Source organism: Euwallacea similis, chromosome 5 (genome assembly GCF_039881205.1).
Source record: "Euwallacea similis isolate ESF13 chromosome 5, ESF131.1, whole genome shotgun sequence".
NCBI lineage: Eukaryota > Metazoa > Arthropoda > Insecta > Coleoptera > Curculionidae > Euwallacea > Euwallacea similis.
In genome coordinates this window covers 3,743,806-3,756,502 of record NC_089613.1, presented here as the reverse complement: position 1 = coordinate 3,756,502, position 12,697 = coordinate 3,743,806, and the positions used below count along the sequence as shown (strand labels likewise).

Genomic DNA, 12,697 nt, shown 5'->3' with positions numbered 1-12,697 from the left:
CAGTAACTAAAGTATTGTATTTCCAAAATATCAAAGTTTTAGTTTTAAATTAATTTGTTTAGATGCAAGTTTAATGTATATAGGCACCTGTATCGTAATAAAATTATTTCCAAAAGGGAATGAAGTAATAAATTTGTGTTCCCTACGATTTTATTGGATAAATATCTAAGTCGTTATTTGAACAATTCAATGAATACAAAATTTGCGTTTATAATGAATTTTATTATTCATATTTTTATTTATGAGCTTACCACGCGACTAAGAATTTTTTTCCTTAGCCATACTGTCAAGAAACGAGTTCTTGGACGCTTTTTTTAAATGGTGTTGTATGTTTTTTACGGTAATCGTTAAAATATTGTCTTAAAAAATAAGATTGTATTCATTCGTATTGTATTACGGGTCCTCGTGTGTAAAACTTACAATGAATCTTAAGCCGAGTAAGATTAAAGCCTGAACTGTAGTTCTTTCCTGAGAAAAGTTAAATAAAAAAGTATTTCAAAATAATTTACTATCAGACATTGTAATTCGTTGTCAAAACTTGAATAAGTTACAACATTTATAATTGGATTTTCTTAACTTCTTGCCGAGCACCTCCAAGATACTGACTTAACTCACCCGCCGAAACTTGATTAAATAAAATAAAAATAAAAATAATAAGAACAAAATGTTGAAACCTGATTGATTATACCCTCTGTTGGGAATAAAGAATCTTATGACTAACATCGTTATTAAAAGACCTAAAAACGGATAAGCTTGTTCCGGCGCCATTTTATACACGTGTTTTCTCAGTAACTCCCACAAAATAATTCGTGAACTAAACCAGCATTTTACTACGATTAATTAAAAATCCATTACTTGTTCAATTATTATTCAACTTTTTCGAATTACGGACGGATTTCTAATCAATTTCAATGATTGCGCATTTATTCTGGGCAAATTGCGAATCATGATGCGATATGAGAAATTGTAATTTTTTTTGAATCAAATAGAAATTCAGGAAATATGAATTCATTTATATCTATTTTAATGAGCTCAACAAATGCATAAATGAATTTTATTATCTTCTATTTTAAAAATATTTTAATGTTAAACTTTACTACTTGGATTAATAGTCCGAATGAGGTAAGTAATTTATTTCTTCATTCAAATTACAGATAGCACCATTAAACACAGATTTTATTACAGAATAGATCATATTGTATAGGTATAGAATCATACACCCTTAGCAGTACATTGAAGACATTAGATTAAATACTCAAAACTACACTAGAATATTCATTATTCCGCAACGTACAAATGTGCAATATGGTGAAATTCAAAGTCGAAAGCTGATTTAATGTTATTATTTTCAACTATTTAAAGAAATAAAATTCGTTTTAGGTAAAGCAGACGGCATCGAATATATTATTAAATTAAACTACAGCGCCATCTGAAAACGGCTGCAAAAGAATAATCAGGTCTAATTAAAAGAGATGGCGTTGCAGCAAAATACTCCCTTCGACTGTGAGGGAGTATTATCTGAAACTTACTAAAAATCATTTTTTGGTTCCTCGCATTTTTTTAAATATTTTTTTAATGTTTTCCTTAGGAATATTCTTTAATTTATTTAAAAATATATATACGAATTATAGGTTAGTATCGATCAATGAACATTAAATTATCATCAGAAATATTGTAGATAAACGTGAGTATTCCTTACATGACTCATGACAGAAATGGACGACTAAACTTAAGTTATTTGGTAAAAATAACGAAATGCTGAAATTGGCAACTGGACAAATTCGCTAAAACTTGTCCAGGTTTTTGACCTCTTTAGGCAATTAATTACCATTATGTCCATGACTCGGTGATTAAAAATGACATTTTTTAGGGCGTACCTACATATATGTCCACTATTAGACCCAAATCTTTTATAACAAATTAAGATTAATGAATAAGTTTTGGCTATTAAAAAAATTAGAAACAAGTAACCGCGTTGAAGTAGCATCGCCAATACAGTCTCGCTTTGTTCTGTCCATTGTTGGCCAGAGAAGTTTGGTGTCCTCTACGTTGAAGATCCATCTAAAAATAATTACGTAAATTTATAAAGAGTGGAGATATATTTTGTGTCTGAGAGCCTTTTGAGTATTCCTTTGGAAATTTAACCTTCCAGCCAGGTGTAAACCGAAAACAGAGTTGTTTTGATGTTTATTATTCCTTAGTAATAAAATGTAAAGGAATGTGGGAAAGTTCCCCAAGATAAATTATTGGGGAGAACGAAGGAGGAAGGGTTGTACACGAACATAACACTTTCATGTGTTTTTGCCCTCACAAAAACAATCATCTCGACCAAATACGATATTAAGGACTTCGAATTTAAATACGCCCGTAAAGTTTCCAAAACAACTTACTGCAGTTTTCAACTGAGGTTTAATTTACTACGAGTTTTCAAAGTCTTAAAAGTCGTTATTATTTCTCTTTCTCACTTCTTTATAAAATGCTCTTAAACGGGCATATTTCCCTTTATAGGAATCCCAAAATATGTTTTTAAACAATGAAAAAACCAATGCAGCAATGCACCACCACGTCCTTGCGAACACACAATTACACTACTAGTGTTATAAAAGTTAATTGAGGCTATTCAGGAATGTAGACGTTCAGGGCAAAAACAATTTCCAGTAAATTATGAACATTACATTAACCCTTATGCACCTAAACTTACAGTTCTAACATCCTCCGAGTATAAATTTCCGGTACTGCCAAATACTCCAGGGCCCTTTTTACCTGTGCTCTTTTCTTCTTCTTCTAAGGCCTCCTTCAAAGCAACCATCAGTCGATTCACTAGAAGGGCTGTTCTTTTTTTCGGCACAATCGTCTAAAAAATACAAATATTGTTTGTAACTTACTTAAGGTCAAATTAACATTTTCCCGATAAATCATATAAGCAAACTAACTGTAGTTTATTAAGATACTTATTTCCTCCTAAGACTTAACATACTCCATTCATCGTTCTTGTACGTAGGCGTTAAATAAATAAGATTACTGCAATGTCCTTCGTGTGGGACACCTCCTAATTCAAGGCAACACGGGTTGGGAAAACTCGTTGCGACATCCCTATAAATTATCGTAAAATTCCTCCTAAAGTCGTTAATTGGGGTTTCAACAAGGAGGAGAAATCATTGGAATAACATCAGTCTCTATTAGTGATGTGCAAGGCCCAGTAACACGTCAAAATAATATTATTTTTCCTACACTTAAGGCAGATATGTACAAAATTTTTGCATAATAGATCCCTCGTACAATCAAACAAACAATCAAATCCAGAAATATCCAGATTCATTCAAAATTTTCATATTATTTACGCTTTTCAATAAAATCTTTCATCGGTAAAAATTATAGTTCAAATGATTTTTTTCCAAGCTCTCAGTAACGGGTGAATGTTATTCTCAGTTAGTTTCAACTGAGAACAGTATGCAATTCCTTTACTCCAATAACCCTTATTTGTATGTGAGGTGTTCTTCTCTAAAAAAAAGAAAAAAAATGAATAATCCATGCTAAACGTACAGAACATATTCGTGGTGCAGTTAACCTCTTCCTAAAAATGAATCGAAGTCGACTGATTTCGTACATTTCCGGAAGCGTTGTGACTAATCGTAATGCGGGAAAATTTTCCGAATACTGCGAACGTGGACTTACTGCACAAATGCCATAACAATATGAGGAACCTTTCAATTCCAAAAACTGCTGAATGATATACCACATTACCACTGGTGATGAATTTTATGCTATTCAAGCAATTCAATATAAGATTAACAGCCTATGCATAGATAGTCTAAACTCATTCCAAAGCATCGTACTGTGAATTACCCGACGCCCCTGCTGATGGCTTAATTACAATCCTTAATAGAGCCAGAATGGGGTGCGATATACGTTTCAACTTAATCGGGGACGAGGTTATTTATCCTTCCGGTAATTTTCCTAATCGCGTTGAGGATTTTTTTGTCCCGTACAAATGTCAATGATCTTAATTCGAGAGGGTAAATAGGACAACAAACTTGGTGTCCTTTTGGAGCCGGAATCCCTGCAGAGACTTAAAATTGTTGTAATGTTTGAGTCACAGCGCCATTACCCATTGAGTGGTATTTTATGTCCGTTTTGCCTCCCTCTTCGATTTGCCGCTTATGTGGTACAATGGAAATATTCATGTAGCTATGTAACTTGATTGGGACGTGATGAACTGTAGCCACAATTTTATGTACTTTACACCACTGGCCGAAATTTAATATTCAAAAGTCTTATGTGAATAGAAGGTCTGGAAACGTGGAAGTGCTGTTCAAAGCATCTTTTTGAGAGACGCTTTCAAAATCACGGAGATGAGTATTAAAGGAGCTACGTATCTCAGAAAGGAAAACAAATATTACAACCCGATTCGTACAGCTTTAAAGGTTGGAGAGATAAATTTAAGGTGTTATTGGAAGTGATTAAATCAAGATCTCAGCGCTCAAAATTTGAAACGTTGAAATATAAATGCGTCTACACCATTTTAAAATTTTCGGAAAAATTTGAAAATTTTGATAGGGCAATTTTTTGGCGAAATCGGCTGATACGAGTGTCTGAGCTTGTCCAAAAATATCCCTCCACCTCTCTATTCCCTTAAAATTTTCAAATCAATTGGATATATATATTTTTTTTTAGGTAGGAAGATCTTTGAAATTTCAAATCACCAAAACAGTTAGTGTGCACACGCGATTGACCCCCCCCCCCCTTCCATCCCCCATCATGTAAGATTCAAATCAATATGATACAAACACAGTTTGTTGCAAGAATCTCGATTCCAACTTTTACTATTTATCAACTGGTGAAACTTAAGATTATATCCCAAACCCACTCTCGTTTCCACGCAAAGTTTTAACCCGTGATGCTTGAAAAATAGCCAATAAGTCACAACCGCATGCTCATTATATGCTGCTATGTTGTGTGCAGGATAAACGAGAATATCATCCCACAAAAATAAAGGCAGGAAAAAAACGTAAGCGGCTAAATTAACATTTTATCAAACACTTTGAGGGTACAGCTCATATTGCACCATATAGGATAATAAACCATTTTTCATTGCCCTTTTTCCTTTCAGGGATGACTGGAAGAATGAAACAGTGATTTTTCTCTGATATGCGACGGCAGCCAAGGTAAATTAGTGAGGAACGTGGAAAATTAGGTCATTGTCGCGATGTTTATCCCACGATCTGAAATCCCTGTTGATACAGCTAATTTAGCGTGAAACATCGTTACCTGTATGCCGATGTTGGTGTGAACTTGCATCATTAAAAATTTCGTGCGATTAAGCCAATAAATAATTGGACGATTAATTAACATAATAAGGAGTAATAACCTGCTTTGGACAAACAAATATTTTATTTCTATTACGCCCCAGTAATTGAAAGAAGAAACAATGTAATTATCAAACACCTACGTTTTAATTAGGACCTGTAGGGGAGGCAATTCCATTAAACTGGATTTATTTCCAATGAGCGTAATCTAAACTTCTAAAACTATGCGTTAAATAATACAATGAACTCAATGTCAAAACTTAAAAAGGAGTACGAGCACGAATGGATTATTCCAATACTAGTTAAACCCCCGCTTTATCAAACGCCCTAGTAACTGCCATCAAGATCATTTCCAGAGAAACCTCAAATTCAGAACAGAAAATCTGTTGATTTGTCCATTTCCATGGAAATCTGGCTGGTAAACCTACCAACAGTTTCCAAATTATTAATAACTTAATAACATTGTCGGTGAGAGGACTTTCGTGGACATGGAGAAATTCGCCAATGTTCTGCTCTGATTTCGTCGTTTAAATAGCAATTATGTTGCTCATAGTGACCAGGAGTTTGCAAGACCGAATAGACCATATAGATCAAAGCCCGGATAACTTTCCGAAAATGATAATATCCATACGGATGGAGTAGCTGCCAGGTAAAATTACCAGTGCTTTGATCTGATGGTCCTTAGAGCCAGTACCTCCATGTAACCTGGTAACTTTACCAAGAAGAAAATTTCTATAAAAATGGAACAATTTTCCAGTGCTCGGGTCTGATTTCATTATGTCTATGAAAATGATCTAGTTAAACCATTTTGGTAAAGTAGTGATAAAGTAGTCAGAAGTTCGGTACGAAAGCCGTTTTTTATCAAGTTCCAGTGAATCAGCAAAAACATATGAGATCACTAAAACTTATCCATGTAAGCTGCTTCTTTACATACTCGCCAGCATAATGGCCATTTACGCAACTATTTGAGAAGGGCATAATTTTATATAACGAGTGGGATTTGGCGGGACGAGTCTGGTCCCGCAATATAACACGAGTCACACAAAATAATACTTCGTACTGAGTTTGATACATTATTTTTCCAATTATGCTGTACAAGGAAAAAATCTCACAAAAATAACTTGAACATATTCATGGTATTTTCTACATCTAAAGGCCTACAGCAACCATCGTTGTTACTGTCCCATTTGTTAACTGAACTATGAAACGAACGTACCTTCTCTCATCACCGATTTTGATTTAAAAAACTGTAATTTTATTTGTCAACATTAGAAAAAGGCATCCGTTGTAATGAAGAAGTATTTTTTCAATACCGTCTTTTACCTGTTTGTATCCCTAACTAACCTTGCACATACCTTTTCAACTCTTCACTAGCGTTGAACCTCCGATTACCTCCTAGCTACTAGCACTGGAACAAGTGAAAGCTACACTGTCATTCCAGTTAATAAGTCAAAATCACTAGGTGCAAAGTATGGAGCGTAGAGAGGATCGCCAAACACTTCCCACTCGAAATTCTTAAACAGTTCTTTTGTTTGTTCTGCTGCATGGGAGCGAACATTCTTATGAAAGAGGACAATTTCTGATAAGAAAATGCATCTTCATTTGTTTTATATTTTCTTCTTAGATGTTTAAAATTTTAACGGTACATAAGAAAAAACGGAAAAACAAATCACTGCATGCATTTCGCCCCTGATGGGAATTGCGATTCTACTAGCCTCAGTCAAAATATACTTGCCTCAAAACTATAATATCAAATAGCCTGATAGACTTGATAGATTATTATCCTTGACTACAGCCAAGTTAAAAAAAAGCCCTCATATATTAGCACATAATGCCGAAAAATCAAATAACTTTGCCCAGAGGGTGATTTCCAGAGAAACAAGGAGATACGGGCACATTATTCGATAATTTTTTAGTATCCACGGAAATTATCTTCTAGATAAAGTTGCTAATACTTTAATATATTAACCCTTAAACTACTAAGAACCCCAAGACAATAACGGCAGAGACAAAGTCCTCGAAAACATGTTTCTAAAAATGGGACTAAATAAATTTTGTTGGATTTATGCTTTGCAGTTGTTTTAAGACACTGTAAACAATAGTTTGAAAAAAAAGGATAAGGAAGAAAAAGAGTTGTAAGTTATCATTTTTAAACTTATTACATAATAAATTATTATTTTGTCGGCCTACGCGATAGACATTTCCTCCCACTGTATAAGGTTTCACACAATCACACACACGTTGACGTCACTGAGCATCTTTCCTAACCTTATACAAGGGATTTTCCTTAAGTATTTTTCCAGCCTTTTTAGGAGATCTTGAAGACCTACGTTAGGAAATAATGAGACAGTTAGATTTTCTTAAAATGTCGATTTGATTTCTATTGTCATTTTATCAAGTTCATTAATATTTTACGAAGCTTTACATTTTGTAAAACATGATTTTCAAAATTGCCATTGCTTTTAACCCTTCTGATAAGCCAACGAGTTTTGCAACAGGTATTTTTTAAATTTAGTTTTTTGAAGAAGAATGTTTAGGGTATGAAATAATACAAAGATCATCGGCGTAGCAGGTTCCTAAAGATTTGTACACATTTTTATTAGCTTAGATTTTCCATTCCATTTGCCCCTCTAGCACGACCTTGCTTTATGCTCTACATGTTTGATCCATTCGGGAGAGGATGTAAAGGGTCATCCCTTTACACTTACTATGCAAATTTGACGAGCATCTGTTCAATAATAAACAAGATTTTTGACGTTTTTTTTTATTTTTACAATGTTTCTACACCATTGGAAGAAAATTAAATCCTGTTTTTGTCCTAGATTATTAATAGACGTACCAAACGGCGATAAGTATTTTCTAATTTAACCCACCTCGTATTTCTAACAGTTCGTAATATTCGATAAGAACCCGATGTATATACACCATGTTAAAGTGAACACACTGTATGCAAATATTAAAATTGGCAATATTAATGTGATAAAAAAAGCACGAACTGTTATCTACTCGGTGACCTATTAACCAGAAAACTGTCCAAGTTGAGAGCTTCTTAAGTACGTTTAATGTGTTTATAACTGCCGGTTTGCATCACATTTCAAGAAATAGTTACTTAACAATTCCCTGATGCCAATGCTCAAGGACATACTTTTACCTGTTGCCAGTTTAAGGTGGGCAAACTAAGGATTAAAAGGAGAATCGCAAAATCCTAAGGAGTTTTTAATTAAGAATCTATAGAGAGCGAGACTGAATTATAGGTAAACTGCCCTCCGCTTCGTTGCCTTTTTTCCCTCGTTTCGTTTCCATTTTTACTTTAAAAACGTCGGCTGAATATTTGATTTCGAATCAGTTTTAGCGACAAATTGGGCGCATTCAGTACTGGGATTAATAACAGCGTAAAGCTGGCCGTTTCAGCGTCACGATCATGATTTAGTAACGAGGAATTTTTTTATCACGAAAATAAGATATGTCGATGCCACAGCAGCGACCGACGAGTTGAGGTGGTACTTTTAACGCTAATGAGTGTGTGCAAAGGGTACTTTTTAGGTCGCAGAGTTGCGCCACTAATCAATCCCCCCTCGTAGGAAAGGGGGCAATTTCAATGACTACAAGTAACTCGTCTGACGATTCACTCGCAAATTGTTTATCCTAGAATATTAACAACCAGAGAACAACAAGCTTCTTATAATTGTTTACCTGAAAAGTGGGACAGGAAACGTAATCAAGAAATCGTTTAAAAACACTTGACAAATCTATTTGCAAAGTTTTTTATTTTGTTCCTAACGAGGATAGCGTGGGTGGAGTAAGAAGGGCGGTTTCATCCCTTAATTCCCCAGATCTTTTATACAGACATAATAAGTTTCAAATTTCGTCAGTAAGTAGTTATTATCCCGCGTGAGACCCTCTTCTGATTAGAAACTTTTAATAATGAGTGTGTAGATTTATTAACGACTAAGGAATTGAGAAAGGGCCATTGAAGTTTCGAAACCAATTGTCCTTCAAGAGTAATTTCAAGTTAAAAGCGATTTCTTTTCGTGATAACCGTTATGTGCAAGACGCCCCTTCCCATGTTATACCTCAAAATTCCCTAAAATCTCTTAAGATCTAATAGAATAGTGTCCTGAGGGTATTTTCAAACTTTCGAAACCGTAGCGTGATTGGTTAACTAGGCAGATCTTGATAAAATTTTCTTGCAAAATGCGAGTTCGCATTTAGACGTGAATAACTGGATTCGCTAAGGTACACCATTAAGGAAAACACGTAGGTAGTAAAAACAGCGGCTTAAAAAGGAGTCTGGAGAAACAAATATTTCCAACTAATAAGAGAAGGGGAGTTCCTCCTCAGAGATGCTTTTGATAACAATACCGCCACGTCTCCCAGATCCCACTATATTTTTCTCAGATATATCTCAATAATGCCCACATATCAATGGACACTTAGTGGACATTGACCGATGATTCTCGTCCAACAATTCCTCTAAAGAACGTGATAAATCACGGCCCCTGGGTCCAAAATACACCAATTTTATCCAAATAAGAGGTGTGACAAATCGATCTAGAATAGATGGACGTTTCCTCACTTTCAATACGCACATTTGAGCGGTTCAGGCAAAATGTGCAGGCGTGCATGGAAAATTAATTGACATGTCTCTGAAGTTGTAAATTGGACACAAACAGAAAATATAATGATCGGGACATATTTCTCGCCACTATCGGTCCTTTTGAATGGAAGTTGCACCGTGCGATTCGTGTGGCAGGATGTTTTTATGTTACGTCGAAGCCAAAAGAAGTCTGTAAACCTCAGGAACGTGTCAGTTCCGGCATAATAATTTTTGCCTTGAGGAAAACAAATATCTTTGCCTAAAAACTCCATTAATATAAGAATCTTTCCCCGCTGGCACGTGTTGTTATCGCCCCACATCAAAACGGAACTAATAGAATTGATTTCGTGTCGTCAATTTCTCCACCCTGAGAGAATTTTTTACGTTCAGTTGGTTTAATAACCCGTGAGCGCTCATATTTATGAGCCTCTAAGCCTCCCACTGATGTGCCTGTCCATCGCTCTGTCCCCTCCCGCAATTCCCCTGACCACAACGAAAAAGGGCTTACCGGATATTCGTCGTATCGAACCCCGATTTGATAATCGGGATAATCATCGTTGCCCCTATCCGCAACCGCTCTGCTAGCTTCTTCAAGCTGCGACGTTTCGACTGGCACTGCAGCCGCCCCCCTCAGAGATATTAGGCAATGAAGCAGGAACAGTATTAGAGCTGGATACATGGTGGCGATTCGGCTGGTAGCGGGGTTATTGGAGGCTCATGAGGCTAGAATGTTATTTTAACGGCAAGTTTACGGCATTTAAGTAAGAAATTTGCAGTACAACCGCACTTTTGAAGTTCCACATTTTAGGGCAGAGAATGTGTTATGAATCTAGTTGGGCTTAGGAGACGTAATGGTGGAAAAACAAAAAGGAGAAAATTCGATCAATGAGTTCTCTCTCTTTGAGCTCGATCTTTCAATTTTGATATTACAACTTAAACTTGTTTACACAATTCAAACGCGGATGAAGACGGAGATGTTAACCAAAACTCTGACATTAAAAACCACATTACGAGTCTAATGAAATGTGGAATTGTGTGGGTGTTTGCATTCGTTTGATATGGTTTCTATTAAGGCCTCTCCATGGCCTACAATCTCATACGTGTGTTAACATTAAAATGAAAATGCGATGTCACGTTGCAAAGGAAATTGTTTATATTTATTAACGGTTTCGCAGCGGTGCAAACCTTACTCGACAGTGGGCGAACTCATTAACACTATTTCTACCACGATTTTGTATATGCCTATTTCGACCAATTTGCGTTTGAATGAAAATCACTGTGGAAATAATTGTTATTAAAGAGCACTCTCTTTTTTTGTATTTTATTTACAAATTAACACAATAATTAAAAATTGCAATATGAACTTAACACACTTTCAGTCTTCATATTAAAAATTTAATTTTCATTATAAAACTTCGAGCCTTCGTCAACCTGAGAGCATTTTTTATTTTTTCATTTCTATTTTCTCTTTATTTCTTGTGATACTTCCTTAATTCTTGAAATTCTGGACATCCTTAGAATTAGATATACCGGGTTAGCCACGCAACCCGTTCGCTAAAAATTTTCCGGTATAACCGGAAGTGCCGCCATTTTGAAAATATTTTACTTCGATTCAAAATGGTCGGTTCTAGCGTCACACCAAATGTCATTGAGCTACGATGGTGGGGGATGGTCGAAAAGTAATTTTCTAATGAACAACTTGCATGGCTAACTCTGTATATTAGAATAAAAAAACTAAAAAATAAAAATAATTAACAATATTATCAACGCTTTTTATATACTTACCTGAAATGACAATTTCCACATATTTTACGCTACTGTATGTTTGAATTGAAGTTGCTGCGAAGCAAATACCAGAACCCCAAAACAGGTGTTGTATAATTATTTTTAAATCTAATAACTTCAATGATCTGCAGTAAAATGCAACATGATCAATACGAACTGAATAGAAAAATTACCCCGGGGATTTCCCTATTTTCTATTAGAACGAAATGGGGATGACCTAATTTAAGTTAGAATTGAAATGTTTTTAATATTAAGTGTACAATGATTTAAAATTGGATAACGTTGTAAAATCGTTGAGGTGTCAAGGATCCCTCATGGTAGAAATAGGTGTATCATGCACGTATATTTTACCCAGGATGAGCTGGAGGAAAACGATACCGCCAAATAACTTTAAGAATTATTCAGCAAAAAGTCAAACCATTAATTGAGAAAAAATTATTAAACTTAGAAAACAATTTCAAGTTAAGCTTTTAAAAGGTGTCTTTCGACACCTTTGGTAAAAATAATGTTAAAATTATTTCAAAACTCCTAACCCTTATCAGCATAGAGAATGAAGTAATAGCAACTAAATTGGTTATGAGTCAGAGTTTGGTAACATTTTTGCACGGGAGGGGCACTGAGGAATGACGAAACATGAAACAACTGAATAGTTAGTACTTACGATAACACGATCCAGTAAGCTGAATGGTCACTATCACCCTTAGGTTTCGAGGCGTAAGTGCACAGTAAGTTGCAAGATGCAAAAGGACCGACTTGTCGACGTAAAACCTTCCTTACCGACAAGTTAATAAGTGAAGTATTTCTTTCTTGTTTAGGGTAAACCGTATATACTGTACTTGCAACTTCCAAAGTTGGGCTTTTAAACGGTCGCGCCGACTACGTAACAGGAGGACGCGCAACTTTCACAACGACACTTCCCTCTCAAACATTTTATGTGGAGAATATGAGTTGCGAAGACACATTTGTAAGGTTTTCAGGTTTAAATGGAATTTTGTCAAGAATTATGGAA

General features: G+C 35.2%; 3 protein-coding genes across 3 annotated transcripts in view; 1 reads left to right on the top strand and 2 right to left on the bottom strand.

The window, feature by feature from the left end:
* T48 (FU domain-containing protein T48) overlaps positions 1 to 12,697 on the bottom strand; it is a 190,272-nt gene that overhangs the window by 106,090 nt on the left and 71,485 nt on the right. The window lies entirely within an intron of this gene.
* LOC136408802 (UPF0193 protein EVG1 homolog) overlaps positions 1 to 12,697 on the top strand; it is a 107,845-nt gene that overhangs the window by 64,190 nt on the left and 30,958 nt on the right. The window lies entirely within an intron of this gene.
* Positions 1,122 to 12,653, bottom strand: AstCC (Allatostatin double C). Its single transcript, XM_066390108.1, has 4 exons — positions 12,350 to 12,653; positions 10,412 to 10,626; positions 2,702 to 2,854; positions 1,122 to 2,061 (listed from the first exon to the last, which is right to left on the bottom strand). Exons 2-4 carry the CDS (start codon positions 10,580 to 10,582, stop codon positions 1,957 to 1,959), a joined length of 429 nt encoding a protein of 142 aa, XP_066246205.1. The 5' UTR covers positions 10,583 to 10,626; positions 12,350 to 12,653; the 3' UTR covers positions 1,122 to 1,956.